This window comes from Prionailurus bengalensis, chromosome C1, assembly GCF_016509475.1.
Source record: "Prionailurus bengalensis isolate Pbe53 chromosome C1, Fcat_Pben_1.1_paternal_pri, whole genome shotgun sequence".
In the NCBI taxonomy this organism is placed as follows: Eukaryota; Metazoa; Chordata; class Mammalia; order Carnivora; family Felidae; genus Prionailurus; species Prionailurus bengalensis.
In genome coordinates this window covers 5,405,026-5,423,121 of record NC_057345.1, presented here as the reverse complement: position 1 = coordinate 5,423,121, position 18,096 = coordinate 5,405,026, and the positions used below count along the sequence as shown (strand labels likewise).

The 18,096-nt window shown below is 41.1% G+C and overlaps 1 protein-coding gene across 1 annotated transcript in view; it reads right to left on the bottom strand.

The window, feature by feature from the left end:
- Positions 1 to 18,096, bottom strand: part of PER3 (period circadian regulator 3) — a 60,915-nt gene that overhangs the window by 5,477 nt on the left and 37,342 nt on the right. The window contains 4 exon segments of the mRNA XM_043578467.1: positions 10,799 to 10,886; positions 12,490 to 12,828; positions 12,830 to 13,149; positions 13,810 to 14,038. Of these exon segments, the coding sequence (XP_043434402.1) occupies positions 10,799 to 10,886; positions 12,490 to 12,828; positions 12,830 to 13,149; positions 13,810 to 14,038 (976 nt within the window).

The window sequence follows — 18,096 nt, the reverse complement described above, 5'->3', positions numbered from 1 at the left end:
AATGCTCCAGGTCAGCTCCAAAATCACTAACATCTCAGCTTTGCTTGCTCGTCTGCTTGTTCAAGTGCGCCAACTACAAAGTGCCCCGGCCCTTCAGCCCACAGTCCATCATTCAGTCACACTCTTTACAACACCTGAGCTTTCTTTTTCCCTCTCATTTTTCACACTATCAAAATGTCAATTCTCATAAAGCCAACAGTCAGTTCTGTTCTTGTGTAAACCCAAGTAACCAAAGATAGGGATAAAGTCATTTATCATTGGGTACACGGATCCATTATCACCAAAAGGATCATACAAAGCTGGGTAATCCTGCTACAGTCTCTGGCCAGCCCATCCTGGCAATGACTGTTCTCCACGTCTCTGTTCCCTGACTCTCACCTATTGAAAATGCCATTACTGACACTAAACACAAGCTTACTCATATCTGCACTCTCTCCTCACCTCCTCCTGTTACAACAGAGAGGTATCCACCCATCCCAAGGCCCATTCCTTTATGGCTGCTATGGAGCCTTGCAAATCATTCCTTTCCTAACTCACATCGACTCTTCTAGATCCTTCTCATCAACTTTGAAACAAAAACCCAAAAGACCCCCCCAAAAACAAAAACAAAAACAAAGCAAACAAAAGTACCTCTCTAATTTTTTAAAGAGTAAGTACATGGGCGAAGATGGTGGAGAAGTGGGAGGACCGGGATTTTCCTCATCCCTCAAACACAACTGTATTGAGGTCAGAGCACTTGGAACACCCAGGAAATCGAGCTGCAGAGTGGCAGAAGGATCTCCACAGTTGGAGGGGGACAGTTTGGCAGGACTGAGGTGTGTGTATGTGAATTGGGGGGGGGGGGGCAAAACGGCATAGGCACAGAGGGGAGGGAATCCCTTCTGTGCAGAGACAAAAGGGAGAGAAAGAGGAGTTGTAAAAGTCGGCCTCAAGTTACCACAAGAGGAAAAAGTCTCTGGATCACGGAATGGGGAACGAGAAATAACGGAGAGTGCCAATTTCTGTTTTGCAAACAGCCTTAGGCGCTGAAACTCGGAGGTTTGGAAGTATGTGACTTTCTCTGGAGCAAAGCTGGAGCAAAGCTGGGAGCCACGGACCATGCTCCCAGGAGGTAGGAAGCCGGCCGGAGTGCAGAGTGCGCTGTAGCCATCTCAGGGGCACACTGGGAGAGAACAGTCCCCTTCCTGGAATACTTGGAGAAAAGGGATTATTGCCTCCCCAAGGACAAAAGACCCCGAAGGTACCAGCCAAAGGCCTTTTATCAGCAGGGCGGAGTGGCGCTATTCCAGAACAGGGCCTGGGCAGTGCAGGGTCCTTGAAGACACTGGAAGGCCTAGAAGGCACGGGAGACTGTGGAGCAGGACAAGCCTGCCGCCCACGCTACTCTGTGAGGGCCGCTTGAATAGCATGGTTTGAGACACCTGGTCCGGGGAGCAGAGACTGGGGTGTTGCCATTTTTCTCCCCATCATCAACAGGGTGGGGGTTCAGGAAGCAGCACAGTGGCCCCCCCGTGGAAGTGGGACCTGCTTACACCAAACCCCACCCCTCCATGACTGGTAACTGCTTATCTACAGGAGTGGGGCTGACACTGAGCAAACCAGAGGGCCCCTCCCCCAAACCAGCACAGCCGCTGGTCCCAGGCACCAACAGGCAACTGTTTTTTTTCTTTTCTTTTTTTTTCTTTCTACCCTCTTCTTTTTTTCTTTTGGAATTGGGCTCATAGTTTCTGATTTGTATATATATATGTGTGTGTGTGTATATATATGTTTGATTAGGCATTTTCATTCTATTCTTTTTATACCTTTTCTGTTTCTTCTTCTTTATCTTCCTTTCTCTTTCTCTGGATTTAGCCTTATAGTTTTTGATTCTCTGGTCTTCTCTTCTTTCATTTTTCTCTTTTTATGGGACCAGGCTTCCCCACCCCCCTTTCCTTTTTTTTCCCCCAGGGTCACTTCAGTAAACAAATCAAAGCACACCTGGTTGAAGGTCCAAACACTCCACCACTACGAGCAAGAAAGAGTTCTGCAGAGGGCTGACCAGTGGGACACAGCGGCCAAAACACAAGAACCGCATGCACACAGCAGACACCAGAAATACTTCCTGAAGTGTCAGGCCCTGGACAGCGCATGACCCCTTTTTACTATAGTAGCTCTTGCAGATGCAGGACCTATAACAAGCTTTTAAAACACGCAAAAGACAGAAACTTAGCCAAAATGACAAAACGGAGGAATTATCCCCAAAAGAAAGTTCAGGAAGAAATCACAGCCAGATAATTGCTCACAACAGGTACAAACAGTATGTCTGAAGAAGAATTTAGAGTAACAGTCATAAGACTAATAGCTGGGCTTGAGAAAAGCACATAAGACACCAGAGAATCTCTTGCTGCAGAGATCAAAGACCTGAGAACTAGTCACAATGAATTAAAAAATGCTATAACTCAGATACAAAATAAACCAGATACAGTGACAGCAAGGATGGAAGAAGCAGAGAAGAGAATAGCTGAAACAGAAGATAAAATTATGATTATGTAAAATGATGAAGTGGAAAAAAAGAGGGAAAGGAAATTACTAGACCATGAGGGGAGAACGAGAGACCTAAGTGATTCAATGAAACAAAATAATATCTGTACCATAGGAGTTCCAGGAGAAGAAGACAGAAAGGGGCAGAGGACTTACTTGAACAAATTATAGCTGAGAACTTCCCTAATCTGGGGAAAGAAACAGGCATCCAAGTCCAAGAGGCACAGAGATCTCCCTTCTAAATCAACAAAAACAGGTCAACACCATCACGTATTATAGCAAAACCGGCAACATACAAAGATAAAGATAGAGTTCTGAAAGCAGCTAGGGACAAAAGGTCCTTAACCTACAAGGGTAGACACATAAGGTTAGTAGCAGACCTGAAACTTGGCAGGCCAGAAGGGAGTGGCAGGAAATATTCAATGTGATGAATAGGAAAAATACGCAGCCAAGAATACTTTATCCAGTAATGCTGTCATTCAGAATAGAAGGAGAGATAAAGACTTTCCCAGACAAACAAAAACTAAAGGAGTTTGTAACCACTAAACCAGCCCTGCAAGAGATCCTAAGTGGGACTCTGTGAGTGGAAAGTAGCAAAAACTACAAAGGACCAGAGACATCACAACAAACATGAAATCTACAGATAACACAATGACACATTTTAAATTCGTATCTTTCAATAATCACTCTGAATATAAATGGGCTAAATGACCCAATCAAAAGACATGGGGTATCAGAATGGATAAAAAAACAAGATCCATCTATATGCTGCCTACAAGAGACTCATTTTAGACCAGATGCTACCTGCAGACTGGAAGTGAGGGGATGGAGAACCATCTATCATGCTAATGGACATCAAAAGAAAGCCGGAGTAGCCACACTTATATATAAGACAAATTAGATTTTAAAACAAATACTGAAACAAGAGATGAAGAAGGGCATTATATCATAATTAAGGGGTCTATCCATCAAGAAGAGCCAACACTTATAAATACTGATGCCCCCAACATGAAAGCACCCAAATATATAAATCAATTCATCACAAACATAAGCAAACTTATTGATAATTATACCATAACCGTAGTAGTCTTTAATAAAATACTCCACTTACAGCATGGACAGATCATCCAAGGAGAAAATCAATAAGGAAACAACAGTTCGGAATGACACTCTGGACCAGATGGACTTAGCAGATATACTCAGAACATTTCATCCTAAAGCAGCAGAATACACATTCTTCTCGGGTACACATGGAACATTCTCCAAAACAGATCACATTTTGGGTCACAAAACAGTACTCAACAGGTACAAAAAGACTGATATACCATGCATATTTTCACATCACAACACTATGAAACTTGAAACCAACTCCCAGAAAAAATGTGGAAAGCCCCCAAATACATGGAGGTTAAAGAACATCCTACGAAAGAATGAATGGGTTAACCAGGAAATTAAAGAAAAATTTAAAAATATATGGAAGCAAATGAAAATGAAAGCACGACAGTCCAAACCCTTTGGGATGCAGCAAAGGCAGTCCTAAGAGGAAAATACATTGCAATTCAGGGCTATCTCAAGAAGCGAGAAAGTTCCCAAATACACAACCATACCTTACACATAAAGGAGCTGGAAAAGCAGCAGCAAATAAAGCCCAAAGCCAGCAGAAGGGAAATAATAAAGATGAGAACAGAAATAAACAATACAGAATTAAAAAAAAAAACAACCCAGAACAGATCAATGAAGCTAAGAGCTGGTTTTTTGAAAGAATAAACAAATTAATAACCCCCTAGCCAGACTTCCCAAAAAGAAGACCCAAATAGATAAAATAAAAAACCAAAGAGGAGAGATCATAACTAACACCACAAAAATACAAACAATTATGAGAATATACTATGAGAAATAATATGCCAACAAACTGGACAATCTGGAAGAAATGGACAAATTCCTAGACACTCACAGACTACCAAAACTCAAATGGAAGAAACAGAAAATTTGAACAGATTCACAACCAGCAAAAAAATTGAATGGGTTATCAAAAATCTCCCCAAAAAATAAGAGTCCTGGGCCAATGGCTTCCCAGGGGAATTCTACCAGACATTTAAAGCAACGTTAATACCTATTCTTCTCAAACAGTTCCAAAAAATAGAAATGGAAGGAAAGCTTCCAAATTCATTCTATGAAGCCAGCATTACCTTGATTCAAAACCAGACAAAGAACCCACTAAGAAGGAGAATTACCGGCCAATATCCCTAATGAACACAGATGCCAAAATTCTCAACAAAACACAAGCAAATTGAATTCAACAGTACCTTAAAAGAATTACCCATCACGATCAAGTGGGATTCATTCCTTGGCTGCAGGGCTGGTTCAATATTCACAAATCAATCAACATTATATACCACATTAGTAGAAGGAAGGATAAGAACCATATGATCCTGTCAATAGATGCAGAAAACGCATTTCACAAAATACAGCATCTTTTGATAAAAACCCTCAAGAAAGTTGGGACAGATGGAACACGCCTTAACACCATAAAAGCCATATATGAAAGGCCCACGGCTAATATCATCCTCAATGGGGAAAAACCGAGAGCTCTCCCACTATGATCAGAATGCCACAGGATGTCCATTCTCACCACTGTTATTCAACATAGTGCTTGAAGTCCTAGCCTCAGCAATCAGACAACAAAATGAAATAAAAGACATCCAAATTGGCAAAGACGTCAAACTTTCACTCTTTGCAGATTACATGATACTCTACGTGGAAAACCGGAAAGACTCCACCAAAAAAACTGCTAAAGCAGATACATGAATTCAGCCAAGTTGCAGGATATAAAATCAATGTACAGAAGTCAGTTGGATTTCTATACACCAATGATGAAGCAACAGAAAAAGATATCAAGGAATCGATCCCACTTAAAATGGCACCAAAACCCACAAAATACCTAGGAATAAACCCAACCAAAGAGGTAAAAGATCTCTACACTGAAAACTATAGAAAGCTTATGGAAGAAATTGAAGAAGACACAAAGAAATGGAAAAATATTCCATGTTCATGGATTAGAAAAACAAATATTTTTACAATGTTGATACTACCCAAATCAATCTACACATCCAATGCAATCCCTATCTAAATAACACCAGCACTCTTCACAGAGCCAGAACAAACAATCCTAAAATTTGTATGGAACCACAAAAGACCCCCAATAGCCAAAGTAATGTTGAAGAAGAAAACCAAAGCTGGAGGCATCACAATCCCAGACTTCAACCTGTATTACAAGCTGTAATCATCAAGACAGTATGGTACTGGCACAAAAACAGACACACAGATCAATGGAAAGAATAGAAAACCCAGAAATGGACCCACAAATATATGGCCAACTAATCTCTGACAAAGCAGGAAAGAGTATCCAATGGAAAAAATACAGTCTCTTTAGCAACTGGTGCTGGGAGAACTGGACAGCAACATCCAGAATGAACCTGGACCACTTTCTAATACCATTCACAAAAATAAATTCAAAATGGATAAAAGATTTAAATGTGAGACAGGAAACCATCAAAATCTTACAGAGGAAAACACAAAGCAACCTCTTTGACCTCGGCTACAACAACTTATTAGTAGACATGTCTCCAGGGCAAAGGAAGTGAAAGCAAAAAATGAACTATTAGGACTTCATCAAGATAAAAGCTTCTGCACAGCAAAAGAAACAACAAAACTAAAAGGCAACCGACAGAATGGCAGAAGATATTTGCAAATGACATATCGGATAAAGGGCTAGTATCCAAAATCAATAAGGAACTTACCAAACTAACATCGAAAAAGCAAATAACACAGTGAAGAAATGGGCAGAAGACATGAATAGACACTTTCCATAGAAGACAACCAGGTGGCAAACAGATACATGAGAAGATGCTCAATGTCACTCATCATCAGGGAAATACAAATCAAGACCACAATGAAATACTACCTCACACCGGTCAGAATGGCTAAAATTAACAACTCAGGAAACAATAGATGTTGGTGAGGATGTGGAGAAAAGGGAACACTTTTGCACTGTCAGTGGGAATGCAAACTAGTGCAGCCACTCTGGAAAAGAGTATGGAGGTTCCTCAAAAAATTAAAAATAGAACTACCCTACGACCCAGCAATTGCACTACTAGGAATTTATCCGAAGGATACAGGAGTGCTGATTTGAAGGGGCATATGTACCCTGATGTTTACAGTAGCACTATCAACAGTAGCCAAATTATGAAAAGAGCCCAAATGTCCACTGACTGATAAATGGATAAAGAAGATGTGGTATATATACAATGGAACACTACTCGGTGATGAAAAAGAATGAAATCTTGCCATTTGCAACAACGTGGATGAAACTAGAGCGTATTATGCTAAGCGAAATAAGTCATACAGAGAAAGACAGATATCATATGATTTCACTCATATATAGAATTTGAGAAACTCAACTGATGAACACAGGGGAAGGGAAGGGAAAATAAGATAAAACAGGGAGGTAAACCATAAGAGACTCTTAAATACAGAGAACAAACTGAGGGTTGCTGGAGGGGAGGTGGTGGGGGGATGGGCTAAATGGGTGCTGGGCATTAAGGAGGGCACTTGTTGGGATGAGCACTGGGTGTCATATGTAAGAGATGAATCACTGGGTTCTGCTCCTGAAGCCAAGGTTACACTATATGTTAACTAACTTGAATATTAAAAAAAAAAAAAGTTAAACAATGCATGTTAGTCATGTTACTTCTCACTGTCTTGTCTATAGTCAAAATTATGATCTATAATTCCATTTTGTCACCCAAACTCCATATATTTTTCTAAGTGTTATCAGCACATATTAATAAATAATTTTGATGAGGGGGGCGCCTGGATGGCGCAGTCGGTTAAGTGTCCGACTTCAGCCAGGTCACGATCTCGCAGTCCATGGGTTCAAGCCCCGCGTCGGGCTCTGGGCTGATGGCTCAGGGCCTGGAGCCTGTTTCCGATTCTGTGTCTCCCTCTCTCTCTGCCCCTCCCCCGTTCATGCTCTGTCTCTCTCTGTCCCAAAAATAAATAAACGTTGAAAAAAAATTTTTTTTTTAAAAAATAAAAAAAAAATAATTTTGACAAGGGAAAAAAAGTACTTAGGAATAAACTTAACCGAAGGGATAAAAGACCTATATTCCGAAAACTGGAGGACACTGATGAAAAAAACTGAAGACACAAACAAATGGAAAGATATTTAGTGCTCATGAATGGGAAGAATTAATCATTAAAATGTCCATACTACCCAATGCAATCTAAAGATTCAATGTTAATACCTAGCAAAATACCAAAAGTATTTTTCACAGGAGTGGAACAAATAATCCTAAAATCTGTATGAACTACAAAAGACTCTGAATACCCAAAGCAAATTGGAAAATGAAGAACAAAACTGGAGGTATCATAATCCCAGATTTTAATATATACTACAAGGCTACAGTAATCCAAATGGTATGGTACTGGTACAAAAACCAACACATAGATCAATGGAACAGAACAGAGTCCAGAAAGAAACCCATACTCGTATAGTCAATTAATCTATGATGAAGAATGTAAAAGGAGGAAAAGACAGGCTCCTCAATAAATGGGATTAGAAAAATTGGACAGCAACATGCAAAAGGATGAAAAACTGGACCACTTTCTGATGCCACCAAAATAAACTCAAAATGGATTAAAGACCTAAATTTGAGATGTGAATTCATAAAACTTCATTCATAAAAGGTAGTCATCTTTTTTGACATTGGCCTTAACAACATATTTAAGGATATGTCTACTCAAGCAAGAGAAACAAAAGCAAAAACAAACTACTGGGACTACACCAAAATAAAAAGTTTGTGTACAATAATGGAAGCCATCAAAAAAAGAAAAGGCAGGGGTGCCTGGATGACTCAATCGGTTAAGTGTCCAACTTGATTTCGGCGCAGGTCATGATCCTGCAGTTTGTGAGATGGAGCCCTGTGTCAGGCTTTACACTGACAGCGCGGAGCCCGCTTGGGATTCTCTCTCTTTCAGAAATAAACATTAAAAAAAATAAAAGACAAATTACTGAACGTGAGAAAATATTTGCAAGGATGTATCTGATAAAGGGCTAGTACACAAAATACATACAGAACTCATACAGCTCAACACCAAAAAAACCAATCTGATGACAAAAATGGGCAGAGCACCTGAACAGACATTTTTCCACGGAAGACACAGAGATGACCAACAGACACATGAGAAGATGCTCAACATCACTCATCATCAGGGAAATTAAAATCAAAACCACAATGAGATACCACCTAACACCTGCAGAATGGCTAAAATCAATGACACAAGAAACAACAGGTATTGGCGAGGATGTGGAGAAAAGGGAATCCTCGTGCACTGTTGGTGGAAACGTAAACTAGTGCAACCACTGTGAAAAAAAATATGCACCTCCCTAAAAAAAATTAAAAATAAAATTCCATGTGATCCAATAATTCTACTACTGGATATTTATACAAAGAAAACAAAAATACAAATACGAAAAGATATATGCATCCCTATGGTTACAGCACAATTATTTACAGTAGCCAAAACATGGAAGTAACCTGTGCCCATAAATAGGCGGATGGATGGATAAAGAAAATGTGGTATGTATATATACATATACAAATATATACACACACATATATATATATTTACACATATATGTATATATGTGCGTGTATACACACACACACACACACACACAATGGAATATTACTCAGCCATAAAAAGGAATGAAATCTCGCCATTTGTGATAGCATGGCTGGAGTTAGAGTGCATGCTAAGTGAAACAGTGAAAGACAAACACCGTATGATTTCACACATATGTGGAATTTAAGAAACAAAACAAATGAACAAAGGAGAGAAAAAAGAGAGAGAGACAAACCAAGAAACAGACCCTTAACTCTAGAGAACTAATGGTTACCAGAGGGGAGGAGGATAGGAGGATAGGGGAAATAGGGGGTGGGGATTAAAGAGTACACTTATGATGAGTACTGAATGATGTACAGAACTGCTGAATCACCGTATTGTACAGGAAACAAATATAAAACTGTCTGTTAACGACACTAGAATTAAGATAAAAAACCTAAAAAAAAGATGTGACACACACACACACACACACACACACACACACACACACACTGGACTACTACTCAGTCTTAAAAAAGAATGAGACCTTGTCATTTGCAACAACATGGATGAACCTAGAGGGTATTTTGTTAAGTGAAATACATCAGACGGAAAAAGACAAATACCATATGATTTTGCTTACAAGGAGAATCTAAAAAACAAAAGAACAAATGAACCAGAAACACTCATAAATATGAAGAACATGCTGATGGTTGGTTGCCAGAGGGGAGGGGATGGGTTTAGGCGAAATGGGTGAAGGGCTTAAGAGGTACAAACTTCCAGGTATAGACAAATAAGTTAATGGAGATGAAAAGCACCACACGGGGAATACAATCAATAATACTGTCATAATATACGGTGAGAGATGGTAACTACACTTCATGGTGAGCAGCACATAATGTATAGAATTGCTGAATCACTATGTTGTACACTGGAAACTAATATAACGTTGTATATCAATAATACTTTAATAATAAAAATAAATAAATAAAGCTAATCATTCATTTACCGCATGACCTAGCAATTTCATTCCTATGTGTCTACCAAAGAGAAATGAAAACACATGTGTACAAAGACTCACACTCAATGTTCATAGCAGCATTATTCATAATGCAACTGAGTAACCATCAACTGGTGAACGGATGTCCGCACAATTTAATTGTACTTGGTAATAGGAAGGAACACCAGTAAGGATCAATCTCAGCAGCACTGGCTTACCTGAAAGAATCCCTACACAAAAGACTGTATACTGGATGATTCAATTCACATAAAATGATAAAAAATCAGAACTACAGTGACAGAGAACAGATCAGCGGTTGCCAGGAGCTGGAACATCAGGGCAGAGACTGACTATAAAGGGTCACAGAAGAACTTTTCCAGGCGATGGAAATGCTCTGTACGGTCACCGTGGTGCCGGTTACACAAATGCATACATTTGTCAGAACCGGTGAATTCTATCGTATGTAAACGCACCCCAACAAACAATAAGTTTAAATAATAAGCTTATAAACAAAGACAAATTACTCCCGCACTAGGGCCCAAACCAGATGGCCCATTACACAGTGATCTCCTGGCAACAGAGTGTGGGGAATTCATCATTTTGCTCCACTACCTGATGCTGCAGAACCTGTTCTGGAAGGAGACTCCTCGTGAAGTAATGCCGTGTAACTGTTCTTATTCCCGCTGTTGCCTACGACACGCTGCGGAAGGGAAGGCCACAAGAAGAGATTTTCAACATCTCAGGCATCATATTACAAAATAACTGGCAGATCTTGAAGTTCGCACGTTAAACAGAATGAAGCACATACACAACTGGCAAGCAAACAGTTTAGCCTGTCCCCAACACTGGTCGAAGTCCCTTTGCACGGAACATTACATATATGGCTGGGTTTGCACCTGCTGCACGGGAGGCGCCATACGGTCGTACGCTTTAATTCTGCTGTTTTGTCATCCCGGATGTCCCGACCGTTTTGTCAGTTCTTAGCACTATTCCCAAAACGAGTATTACAGCGAATGAAACAAAGTTGCAGCTACCCTGAGCTTATATGGCATGGGAAGAAGGACTACGTAAACATTACTTCACTTAATCCTCAGAATAAGCTATCAAGGTTCCGTCTCTTCATTTTTCAAGTCAGGAACAAAGGCAAAGGAAGGCTGACTGACTTGGTTCAGCAAACCGGCTGATCAAGTGACAGAGCGTCTGACTCCGAATCTTATTCCACAGCCCGGCTCTGCTCACTAGGATACACTGCCTTGCATGAGATTCTAGCAAGTGCACTAATATCAGGCTTTCAAAATTGAGCATATTTTCTCTATCTGGATCATCATATTTTGAGCATTTGTCCAACAATGGTATCATATCTTGAAGGGAAGACCAAAGAAAATTGTAAATACTGACACTTGTCTTGATTCCTACACCTAAGTATAGGAACATCAGATTCCAAAGTTTAGCCAGATAAATATATCTGAGAACGGCTTTTTAGGTAAAGAGATAAAAAAAGTTAAGGGAAAATGACCCACACAATTTTTGGTTTTGAAAACGATGTGTGTAAGTATCCAACTAGAAACTGCCTACTCTAGTGATAAGTCAATGACAAACAGCAGCCCCTCCCTTCTCCATACACACCTCACCTTGGTCCCTCAACCACGCCTGCAAGGGCACACTCACTCAGTTCAGGTCTTGTCAGTATGGTTTACTCCCAACTTACCAGAACACAACCCCAGTTGTAAAGAAGAAAATACATTTTGTAGGCAATGACTGTGTCAAATTAAATGACTGGATATCACATTTTAAAGGCGGGGGAGGGGCGCCTGGGTGGCTCAGTCGGTTGAGCATCTGACGTCCGCTCACATCATGATCTCGCGGTTCATGGGTTAAAGCCCCGCATCGGGTTCTGTCTGACAGCTTGGAGCCTGGAGACTGCTTTGGATTCTGTGTACCCACCTCTCTGACCCTCCCTCACTCATGCTCTGTCTCACTCTGTCTCTCAAAAATAAACAGATGTTAAAAAAAAAAAATTTAAAGGCGGGGAGCCCGGTTCACATAGGAAATGTGAAAGACAGCACTTTGGGAAATACTACCAAGTATCTAAGGAACCAGGACTCAGCAGGCTCTTTAGTTCTTGCTTGTTACATGGCGTCAGGGGGATACAGTGCAAATCATAGCACACAGTCTCAGCCACAGCTATGATGCTGATTACCTGCTCGGCCTTCAGTGTCGGGCCCCGGTGTGAGTGCCTTAATTTTAATAAGAGGACGCACATTTATATTCTCACTCACATGCTAGAAGTTAGTGTCATTTACATCCTTGGCTTCTGGGCAAATACCCCTTCTCATCTGATCTGAAGATTCGCGGGATGTGAACGTGTCTTCCTGCAGTAAGTTGAGCCACAGTGGTGAGCTGCTCCTCGAGGTAGTGAGTGCGCGCTCTTCACGCGGCGTCTCCCATTTCCCCTCAGCTCGCCTTCGGCTGAGGAACGACCACGGGGGTTCCAGGCTGGCAGCCACTGCTGATGCTGAGGGTGGAATTTCGGAAGAGTCTGGTGCTCCCAAGAACGGATATGGGGGGAAGGATGGTGACAAAAGGGGACAGACAGGGGGTTCGTGCAGGAAAATGGTCATCAAAGTATCTAAGTATCTAAGGAGGGGGGGCAGGAAAAGACTGCAAGCAGTTGGGCAAACGTGGCTCAGACAGACATTCGAACGGAGCCACTGCTGCCACGTGACCTCCTCCCCCACGGGCCAGGGCCGGGACGGGGGAAGGAGCTGGGAACGACAGGCCGGAGGCCCACGGAGAGGAGGCAGGGGAGGGGCCCCAGGGCTGTGTGTCCTGGACGTCCCCTCGCAAGTGGGGACAGAAGGCGTCCTTAGTGCCACTGCTGCCCGGCAGCTGTGGCAGCTTCTTCCCCTTGTGCTTCCCCTTCTTGCGGCCGGCCGCGCTGCGCTGCTTGGAAGCGGAGCCTCCTGAAAGGATGAAGGGGGGTGCATATTATGGAAACTAGAACCAAAAAAGAGAAGAACGCCATTCATTCACAGGTAATTGTAAGCAGATGAAGAAGACACGACACCTGCCAACAGGAACCTCGTCCACTACCACGGCTACTAAAAAGAGAAGCAAGAGCCCAGATAAAAGCTGCTGCTAGAAAATAAACTTACTTCAGAATCTCTCAATCACTTTCTTATCAAATCAGCTTCTCAGATCCAGCATCTAAGAAATCGTTATCCCAGACAACAAACTGTCGGCAGGAATTTCGTTCAGCATCTCTCCCATGTGTTTCTTAAAAACAACCCTCCAATTCTCACTTCCTCTCTCCCAGTACTTACACATATTTATGGAATTGATAAACGAGGCAAGGTTTTTATTTTTATTTATTTATTTATTTTAATTTTTTTTCAACGTTTATTTATTTTTGGGACAGAGAGAGACAGAGCATGAACGGGGGAGGGGCAGAGAGAGAGGGAGACACAGAATTGGAAACAGGCTCCAGGCTCCGAGCCATCAGCCCAGAGCCCGACGCGGGGCTCGAACTCACGGACCGCGAGATCGTGACCTGGCTGAAGTCGGACGCCTAACCGACTGCGCCACCCAGGCGCCCCGAGGCACGGTTTTTAAAACGTCACTACCTTGAACGTACAAATGTTTAGCTTTGCTTCTGCTTTCTTGCGGAAGACAGGCTCTGTAGGGCGATGACAGGATCTTTTCTCGGAATTTATCAACATGATTCTGTTCCTCCTTCTGTGCGTGGGCTGACAGCATGGCTTTTGTGAGCCCTCCATGTTGAAATTCTTCTGAGGTACGCGGACGTCCAGGGCTCACACGCTGGGACAGCATCCTCTGCCAGAGTCGCTTCTGCTGAGGTGGAAGGGGACAGATTTAATTTTAATTGCTATCAATCATTTGCATTTATTTTATTTTCACTAATCTAATTGCTTCTCAATAAATTTTTACAACCATTACTACAATAGCTGGAATATAAGAAACTTCATCAACCTAGCAAATAAGTTGTTTTATTTTTTTCTACCTTTCTTTAAACTCTTTGTACGCTCGCATATACGTTTTGCAGAGTTGTAACACTCAATGTGCATATACACATTTATTAATATCTTCTTATTGTAAGTATTTTATCTTCTTCAAATTAAATTCTTCAAATATGTTTTATCTTTGAATTAATTTTAAAAATCTGTAGTATATTCATGTGGTTCAAAAATCAAGAAGCATTACACAGGCAGTTAGTAAATGCTCCCCATTCCTGTCTACTATGTATCTAGTTCTCATTTATTTCCCCCACAGAAACTCCTTTTCTTTTATTTCCTTCTATATCAGTCCAGATTCTTCATGCACCTATAAATAAGCATGAATACAGATTCATATTCCCCACCCCGATTTTTACTCAAAAGGCATATAATATGTACACTCTCTACAGTTTTTTTCACTTAACAACATCCCCTCCCCGCCTTTTTTTTTTTTTTTTTTGAGAGAGAGAGAATGTGTACACACAGGGGAAAGGAAGAGGCAGAGGGAGAGAAAGAATCCCAAGCAGGCTCCGTGCCTAGCACAGAGCCCGATGCACAGCTTGAAATCATGACCGTGAAATCATGGCCTGAGCTGAAATCAAGAGTCGGACACTTAACTGACTGAGCCACCCAGGTGCCCCAGGAGCATCCCTTTTACCAGCACGAAGACAGCCATTGTACATTGTCTACATATCACAGTCTTCCATTTTATGTGTATACCACAACTTATTATAGTAAACACCTGTAGACAGACTTGGAGTTGTCTTTTTAGATTTAAAATTGATAGTACTGGGGCACCTGGCTGGCTCAGGCAGAGGAGCATGTGACTCTTGATCTTGGAGTTATGAGTTTGAGCCCCACGAGCACTGTTAGAGGTAACCACATGGGTAAATAGTTGAAGAGATAACCAGTACCTACACGTGAGCAACAGCAGCGTGGGGTGGGATTTATAACATATGTGGAAGTAAGACATATGCCAACAGACAAAGGCCAGAAGGGGGAAGCAGAAGTACACTATTCTTGGATTTTTATGCTATACCTGAAGTGATACAGTATTTCCAGAAGGTAGACAGTGAACAATTGAACATGTATACCCTAAGTCCCTACGCAGCCATGAAAGTAAAGCTCATAAACATACCTGGGTTAAAAGCAAAAAGGCAGAAAAGATAGAACATGCTAATACTGATTTAAAAAAATGCTAGAGTGAATATATTAATATGAGACAGAGTGTATTTTAGAGTCAAGACTATACAAGGGATAAAGAAGGTCATTTCACAATGAAAAAAGGGCCAATTCAGAAGAAGGCTAAACATTTATGCACAAAATAAAAAGTTCTTTCAAAACACGTGAAGCAAAAACCAGTTTTACCACAAGGAGAAATGGACAAATGCATAATTACGGTCAGAGATTTCAGGACTCCTTGCGAAGCAGAACAAATACTGAGAGGACTAGTTAGGACAGACAAGACCTGAACAACAGTATCAACCAACCTGACCTGGTTTCCACTGAGAAAATATCCAACCAACAGCAGCAGAATAAACCTTCTTTCCCAGTGCACAAAGAACAGCCATCAAGGTAGAACACATCACAGACCATAAAACAAGCCTCAACAAATACAGAAGAATTCGAGTTTCATATTTTCTTGGACCACAAGGGGATTAAATTAGAAATCAGTAACAGAAAGAACTGTGGAAAGCCCCCAAATATGTGGTACTGAAGTAATATATGATAGCAAATATAGATACATGATGACATAAGTGATTTCAAAGGAGATGGTTAGGGGATAGTAGTCGGTATTTGAACACAATGAAAATGACACAATCCAGCCAAATGTGTGTAACGCAGCTAGAGGTAAAAAAGAAAATTTGTATTAAAATCCATTAGGAGGGGCACCTGGGTGGCTCAGCTGGTTAAGCATCCGACTCTTGGTTTTGGCTCAGGTCATGGTCTCACGATTCATGAGTTTGGGCTCCAACATCAGGTTCTGCTCTGATAGTGTGGAGCCTACTTGAGATTCTCTCTCTCTCTCCCTCTCTCTCTGCCTCTCCCCTCCTCGTTCTCTTTCTCAAGATAAATAAACTTTAAAAAAAACTTTTTTTAATCAATTAGGAAAGAAATATGTCCAAAATCAATTCAGCTTCCACGTTGAGAGACTGGAAAGAGAAGAGCAAGATAAAACGAAAGTGGAAGAAAGGAAACAGTAAAAATCAGAGAAGAAATCAGTGACATAGAAAATATGAAAACAATGAACCAAGCCAGTGCAACTGTAAGCTGGTGCTTTGAGAAGGCCAATCTAATCGATCAACTCCAGCCAGACTGATCAGAGAAAGAGGAGAAGACATGAAGGTGACAACCTCCGAAATGACAGATGGAACATCATTAGAGATCTTACTGGTGTCAAAAGAAGAATAAGAGAACATTATGCACGTTTATTCCAATAAATTTGACAATGTAGACAAAACAGACCAAGTCTTTGAAAGGCAGGCAATAACAAAGTTCACTCAACAAGTAGAAAACCTGAACAGCCCTGAATCTGTAGTTAAAAACTTTGCCAAGAAAACTCTAACCCCAGAGGGCTTCACTGATTTCTAACTGAATTAGCTCTAGCCAGAGAGCATAGTATGTACAACGTTATTTTAACTTTGAGACGTAGTACAGCCCAACATATTTTATACCTCAATGAATGCACGGCGTAGGCTTGAAAAGAACTCGTATTGTGCACATACTGGGTGCTATGTTCTCTGCATGTAAATGACAGCATTGCTCAGATAATCTACTGCTTTACTCGTTTTTTTTAACTAGATGTTTTATTAACTGCACAGAAGCAGTGTTACATTCTTCAATGGTTATGGAAAGTCTATTTTTTTCTAACTCTTTCCATTTTTACTTCCTACCTTGGAAACTCTGCTATTAGCGAATACACATAATGTATTATGATTGTTGTGTCTCCCTGGTGAACTGCTCACCACTATGAACCATCTCTAGGAAGACTCTGTCTTGAACTCTAGTTTATCACCAATGGCACGCCAGTCCTCCTGTGCTCGTCATCTGCATTGTGCCTCTTTTCTCATTCATTTATCCTCAATCCCTTGGTGGATTATATTTAAACTGTACTTTCCAGCCAGTATATAGCTGGGTCTTGATTTTTTTTTTAATCTGTTCTGACAATTTCTGCCTTTTAAGTGGAGGGGATACAGTTAGATTTAGAGCTATTATTATGGGTTTGACATGTTCCCTCTGGTGATGGTGGTTGTTGCTCTATTCCTCCTTTTCTGCCCTTCTTTTGGATCATTTGTGTGTTTCTTAAAATTACACTGTAACTTATCTCCTGGCTTTATTTCACAGGCCATCTTGACCCTGTTATGGATTAAAAAATATGTTAACGGCAATGGTTTCTGGAGACTGCTTATTAATGTCTGATTTCCTTCTCTGCCACTCATTTGCTACATAACTTTGCCCAAGTCACTTAACTCCTTTGTGCCTTAACTGTTGTGTATACGAAATGGAGGCCATAGCTTGCAGGGAAATGCATTTGGAGTCATGGTCTTCAGACCCGATCGTTTAATTAGAGTCAGGGTGTAAACTGCACGAATCAGGCTTTTCAGAGAGCAAAAGACATACAGATACTTTACAGAGACCGTGCTTCTGTTTCTTCTCCTTGGAAGAAAGATGTGGTCCCACAGATGCTGAGATTGGTTTAAGATCAGAACAATTATCAATAAATTCCCTTCAGTGAGAGCTTACAGGCTTTACTATCAATCTTTCAAAATGGTAATACACACCAGATTATAAAAAGTATAGTGGCATGACCACAAAATCTTTCCCCATTGGAGGAGACCCCACCTTGTATGGGCTGAGTCACCGGCAGCTATTATGTCCACACTGGAATCGAAAGTA